At 40.2% G+C, this 7089-nt stretch overlaps 1 protein-coding gene across 1 annotated transcript; it reads left to right on the top strand.

The window, feature by feature from the left end:
* The first annotated feature begins 2634 nt into the window (after positions 1-2634).
* Positions 2635-4512, top strand: LOC144612989 (ubiquitin-conjugating enzyme E2 variant 1). The gene has a single exon (XM_081795935.1). The coding sequence runs from the start codon at positions 2635-2637 to the stop codon at positions 3076-3078; it is 444 nt and encodes a 147-aa protein (XP_081652061.1). The 3' UTR covers positions 3079-4512.
* Positions 4513-7089: the final 2577 nt, after the last annotated feature.

Genomic DNA, 7089 nt, shown 5'->3' with positions numbered 1-7089 from the left:
ACCTCAGGTAAGTTTTCTCTGAGCCTTACTACTCTCATCTGTAAAATGAAGATAACAGTTCCTACTTCAGATGATTGTGAAAACTAAATAATATGATTATATAAAGTATATAGCAGATAGCCTAGCATACTGTGTGTTTTCAATAAAGACTACTTTCCTTCCTCCTCTGTCTCTCCATCTACCACCCTCGACTCCCAGATAAGGATCTAGGGATGCTAAACCTGGGTTCCTCAGTTACTTTTATAAATTTTAGTCCTTCCAAAAATAAAAAAGAAATTGTACATGTACAACATACACACACACACACACACACACACACACAAATATAGTCATTCAGTCTGTCATTCAACTAATACTTATTAGATACTATACTCATTTTACAAATGAGATACTTCAAACAGTAAGAGGAACTTCATAATTTCCCCAAGGTCATATGTCAGAACATATATATTTACCTCATTTTTTAGTGGCTGGTAATATTCAACAGTATTGATTAATTACAGTTGACTTAACCATTCCCTTTTTGATGGACATTTTCAAGCTGTGTTATGTGTTTACCATCACAAAAGAGAAACATCCTTATACATATGGAACTTTATTTGTAGAATAAATTCTAAGAATTGGATTGCTAGGTCAAAGAGTAGAGAAATTTAAATTCTGATAATAGCGCAAAATTGCCTTTCAGAAAGTCTTTGCCAGCTTATACTCCTGCCCTCCAGGTAGGAACACGCCCTTTCCCCAGACCTTCATCTATAGTATCCCCTCAACCTGCTTGTGTCTCGGCATCAATGTTTGCCAAATCACGTTCCCAAGAATACCCCCACCAGGCACTATTTTGGAAAGGCTACTGCATGGAGAGCACCCCTCTTTCTTGTCTCTGGTAGGTTAATGCCCTCTTTCTCTGATTTCACACGTAATGCGTTTGGGGAGTATGGCTGGAAGTGAGCTTTGTTTTGCTCTGAACTACTCAAGAATAATTCATCTCTCTGAAAGGTAACTTGTATATTGATCCAGAAACATTGCAGGAATGTAGCTTTTTCATTGATTATTTGATAATGGGTCATTTCATTTCTATCTACTTCTGACTTCTCTGTCTAACTCAAATAAAAAACCAGGTGACCCTAAGCACATAATTCATCTCAGTGGAAAGCATTTTGCCTGCCAATTCACATTAGCTCAAAAAGAGACCCTGTAAACTCCCAAGTCATTTAGAACAATACATTCCAGAGATGGCCCTTCCAACCTGCCTTATTCTTGCTTAATATTTGGGCAAGAAACTAAAGGAGCATTTAGTTTGAAGCAAACAGCATCTCATATTTTCTTAAAATGAGGCAAAAGCAGATCTAAAACATCGTTCAATGGAGTGAGCCTACATTGACAAGAGCACATGTAATGGCTTCCTTTGTGTGTTCTTAGCCAATTTACAACTACATTCATTGAATTAATAATGATCAGCTGGGACTCACAGAAGCCTAATATCCAGAGCTCCACTGGAGGTTGCTAGCCGATAAATATTTATTGATGATAATTGGATGACAGACAGAGATGGGCTCAGCTAGAAATTTAATCTTCCTGCACAAGCATCCTAGCCAAGATTCCTCCTCAAGCCACATAGTTGTGGTACCCAGAGAAATGGGGTGAAAAGAACTTTGAAGGTATGTGAAAACTAAGAAATTGAGTTTTATGATTGCTTTGTTTAGTGAAAAGTAAAGTAAACTCCATAAACATCATCTTTTTAACCAAATTGTCAACAAAAGGAAGAGAATTTGGAATTCAACACGGTGCTTTTCTGGATTCTGAATTTTCCTTCCTATTCCAAAAAATATTTGAGTGGTACTAAGCAGTAGGCATTCAAACTGTATAGAGACTAGAAGGAGGCCCAGGGCAAGGAATGAAAGCAGTAGAAAGCAGAGGAAAAAATGGCAGAAGAAGGGAAAGAAAATACTGAAAAAATTATAAGAGTTCCTTTCAACCCATGGCCTATCTCACTAGCAATGAGAAACATTTAACCATTATTTCTCCCAAAGACCATTCAGCCTGCTGCCTCTACCTGACAAACAAGAAAATTATAGAGATAATTTAGTTATCAGTGTTAATCATCTTATTGGAGCATGTATTAGCCAAGATATGGCAGGTTGCGCTGCAGTAACAAAGAACCCTAACACCTTAATGACCAAAAACCACAAAGGTTTATTTCATGCTCAAACCACATGTCCATCTCAGGCTGCCAGAGCATTCTGTTCATCAGAGTAACCTGAGGACACAGGCTGAAAGAGCAGCCAATCACCCTTCCAGAAGGAGAATCTTGCATCAGCACTTAAACCTTCTGGCCTGGAAGTAAAGAGCACTGATGACTACCACAGAGGCAATGCTTAAGAAAGTCCAGCTTTGAATCCCTCTCTGCTTCTCATTAACCATGTGAACTTAAACACATCACTTAAAGTCTAGGAGGCTCAGATTCCTTATCTGAAAAATGGGAATAATACAACTTACTCATGAAGTTGCTGTGAAGAATAAATGAGGTGATAGAACTAGCACATACTTGGAAACTCAGTAAATGATAAGCTTTTGTTTCTTACTACATTAAAAGACTTCCAGTTAAAAAAAAAATTAAAGGAGCGACAGCGACGCAAGATGGCAGCCACCACGGGCTCAGGAGTAAAAGTCCCTCGCAATTTTCGACTGTTGGAAGAACTGGAAGAAGGCCAGAAAGGAGTAGGAGATGGCACAGTTAGCTGGGGTCTAGAAGATGACGAAGACATGACACTTACAAGATGGACAGGGATGATAATTGGGCCTCCAAGAACAATTTATGAAAACCGAATATACAGCCTTAAAATAGAATGTGGACCTAAATACCCAGAAGCACCCCCCTTTGTAAGATTTGTAACAAAAATTAATATGAATGGAGTTAATAGTTCTAATGGAGTGGTGGACCCAAGAGCCATATCAGTGCTAGCGAAGTGGCAGAATTCATATAGCATCAAAGTCGTCCTGCAAGAGCTCCGGCGCCTAATGATGTCTAAAGAAAACATGAAACTCCCTCAGCCGCCCGAAGGACAGTGTTACAGCAATTAATCAAAAAGAAAAACCACAGGCCCTCCCCCTCCCCCCCCCATTCGATTTAAGCAGTCTTCATTTTCCACAGTAGTAAATTTTCTAGATACGTCTTGTAGACCTCAAAGTACTGGAAAGGAAGCTCCCATTCAAAGGCAATTTATCTTAAGATACTGTAAACGATACTAATTTTTTTGTCCATTTAAAATATATAAGTTGTGCTATAACAAATCATCCTGTCAAGTGTAACCACTGTCCACATAGTTGAACTTCTGGGATCAAGAAAGTATATTTAAATTGGTTCCCATCGTAACTGGTGGGGCACATCTAACTCAACTGTGAAAAGACACATCACACAATCACCTTGCTGCTGATTACATGGCCTGGGGTCTCTGCCTTCTCCCCTTCTCCTCCCCCTGCCTCCCTCCCTCCCTCCCTCCTTCCCTCCCTGCAACAGCCCTCCAGCTTGGGGTGGCTTGCTAGAGTAGGTGTGAAGGTTTCAGGTCACAGCCTGTGGGACTACTGCTGGGTGTGTGGGGGTGCTCCAGCTGCACCCCTGCTTTTTTTAAGTCTTAAATGATGCCCCCCACCACCACACCCCCCCCCAAGCCATTGTCCCTTCTTCACTTTCCACCACCACCCTTGGCCGAAGCATAGATTGTAACCCCCTCTGCTCCCCTCTGAAATTGGCCTTTGGTGAGGAATTCAGGGCTCTCCCCATATCTTCTCCCCCACCTTAATCGAGGGGTGCTGCTTTTTCCTTCCTCCTCCTCAACTCCCTTTTTGTACCATCACCACCCAACACTTTCCACAATACTTCCTTGCTTTGGCCAGAAGCCATCAGGTAAGGTTGGAAAGAGTCTCTGACTTCCCTCGTTTAGTTTTGGAACCACATTTACTCACTCTCCACCAGCCTCGGAATGAATATTGGGTCCTCAGCCCTGCCACCCTCTGCTGTCATCGTCAGCTGATGCGGTTTTTTAGCTCAGGTTTTGATAAAGTGAAAAGAACAGTCACCAGGGGTACTCACACCTGCCAGCTCTCAAAGTTCTTGGTGGTTAAACTTGGAGAAAGGCCACAGAAGACACTCGTAAGCACACACGATCCCTCTGAATGAATTTTCTTTTCCTGTAATTGCTTTTGCTTTTAAAAATTGAAGAAGTTTTACACAGGGTTCTCATGTGGTCATCTTGCAATCCGTTTGGGTCTAGTTTGGAATGTGGCAACTGGAACAAAAAGAACCTTGAATTCGGTGCATACTTTGGTTTTGGTGCTGCTGTTTCTCACGGTCCTCAGCAGGGATTGAAAAAGAACTCGGTGTGCACAGCAGATCCCGGAAATTGGCGGGCTTGACTTCCTGGCAAATTGCTGCGTTTTTCCACTTTTCTGTTCAGGACCACTAAATGCTGAGATGTGGATGCATACCGAAATAAAAGCGATTCATTGTGTTCTAAAGTTTTTTTTTTTTTTAATTTAGTGTTTGTGTAAAACCACCTTTTGAAGCAGCAACTATCAAGTCTGAAAAGCAATCGATGTTTCCATTAATCTTTTTCTGGGGGAAACCTTAGTTCTAAGGATTTAACATCCTGTAAGTAAAGTTTAACATAACAGTATTCCATAAGCAGCCTTTTTATTGTCAGACCATTGCCTGATTTTAATATAATAAAAAAAAAAGTGTGCGTTAATATTTAAAAAAAAAAAATAAAATAAAAATTAAAAAAAAATTAAAAAAAAAAAAAGACTTACCAATGAGACCAGTGGGTTCACAGAGATGTGTGCTTTTGCTCATTTGCATATTATATACAAAATTCTTTAAAATATAAATTAAACCACAATAATGTCTCAAGGCTCTCACTGCCACCTGCTGTGGTTCCTAACAGTTCAGTTTTGTACATGGGGAAAGGTGACCTGAAGGTGATTGAAGAATTGAGCCAAAGTTGTTCTACAGTCAAGAAGGTGTTAACATCCAACTTGGTCTCTCCTGACTTCCAACATAATCTTATGTCTCACTGCTATCCCCTACCTTTTATGCATGGAGGCCAGAAGGGAGAACAATATACTGCACCCCAGGATAGTGTCTTTGGCAGCAAGCTTTTAGACAAGGGTCAGGTAAGCCAAAGACTGTTTTCACTATTCCTATATCATGACTATGCTTCAGACCTATATTTTGCCTAACAATGAAAGAAAATTAAAGAAATCAAAAAATGATTACAAATATAAGAGCCATAATAACAGCTACCATTTACTAAGAATTTACCCTATGCCAGGTCTTATTCTATTAACTTTTAGAGGATTATCTCATTTAATCTTCACACTACCACTATGAGGTAGGTAGGTAATATCACCCCATTTTTCAGGGAACTGAGGCACCATAAGGTGAAGTACCTTGCCTAAAGGGCCCTAAATAGTAAGTGGCAGAGTGTGGAGTCAAGCACAGACCATCTTTTTCTGAAACCCACGTTCTTAACTTCTTCACCATGGCTCTAATCAATAGTCATTATTTTTGAAATCCCGCTTATCAGGAAAAAGGAACGGTGGCTGATGCAATTGCCCCATAAGTTCAAAGGCCATGCTAAGAACTATAGGTTCATTTTGGCATACTGTTTTATTCTTCTCCATGATTATACTCAGCATCTCCCTAGCACCAGACAATTAACCAACAGATAAGTTCTTGAACATATAAAGAGCAGAAGAAAAGGGGCAGATCGGAGCATAGAGGGGGCCAACTGATATTTACTAAATGAGTGAATAGCAATTCATCATCAGCAACTGAAGAAAACTCAAATTGATGCTCTTCCTGTGCTAGTCAACAACATCCCCATCATAAATGAAATTCATCATTTCAACTCTGTCACCCCCTTAACACAAAATATGTGTGCCAGATTCTGAATACTGAACCTCATTGCACCACTGCCTTTTTATAAGCCAAGGAAGACATTTTATTGAACAAAGTGTTTTAGGGAGGTGTCATAGGATATAGGCAGAAGAGGGAATTCATGCTTATCTTCAGGGAGAAGGGGGAGACCCAATGGACAAAGCAGGCAAGCTCCATCAGGCCCGAAAGGTACTATTTCCATGCTATAAGACCAAAAAATTGGAAGTATAATTTAGTACCTATTATCTTAATGCTCACCTAAAAGAAATTTTAAAACTCCATTATCTATGAATTTTCAGGAAGGAACAAGTGGTCCTCCAGATGTCGTGATCTGTCAAACAAAACAAATCTCTCTCCAGATGAAGAAAACATTAAATGTAATTCTCTGTGTTTCAAAATACATAACCAATTAGTAATCACTTGGCCATGAATTAACAGAACTTACTAGGTTCCCCTTCCTGATTTCTCGGGAATATTTGGAAATTAATGGGATATGATTTATCAGACTAAGCCCATAAGCTACCTTCAAGCCCTTGTCCCTTTTTTCTTTCACATGACAAAGGGGGCTGTAAGTAAGTGTATCATCACTATAGCTAAGTAGAAGCTGCAGGGGTAACACCAGTTGGCTACGGTATGTTAGTGTCACATATAAGGCCTTGTCAGTCAACAACTCTCAGATCACACACTTCTAAGTGTTGTCCACACCTCAACTGTGCATGATGAGAAAGGCTCGGCCCCAGCCAGTTAGTGAATGGTCCATAGCATGCTCTAGCAATGGGAATCAGAAACATATGGGATGCAAAAACTAAGAGTCAGGTAGAATCAGTCCAAATTCAAATACCCTAAAACAATTATGTAACAGTCACCAAAGGTATCAATTTGTTATCAACAACTTTCAAGGCAAAAGGAACAGACCAATTTCGCTACAACAACAGAGGGTCGAGGTAACCCAAAATGAAGCCCTTTGACTTTCTGCCTGTCCAGGAGGCTTGATTCAGAAATGATAGAAGAAAACTCTCCTGCTAAAATGGTGGACAGAACTGGTAGCTCTCAAGACTACAAGTGGTATTCTTCACACCTTTGTGCTTCTGGGCTAGGTCATGGTGGCCCAGCTGGAAATGGGAACTCAGCACCACCATCATATACATAACTATGTG

Source organism: Panthera onca, chromosome B3 (assembly GCF_046562875.1).
Source record: "Panthera onca isolate mPanOnc1 chromosome B3, mPanOnc1 haplotype 2, whole genome shotgun sequence".
Classification (NCBI taxonomy): Eukaryota; Metazoa; Chordata; class Mammalia; order Carnivora; family Felidae; genus Panthera; species Panthera onca.
The sequence above is the reverse complement of the archived record's forward strand: the minus strand, read 5'-3'. Positions and strand labels throughout refer to the sequence as shown.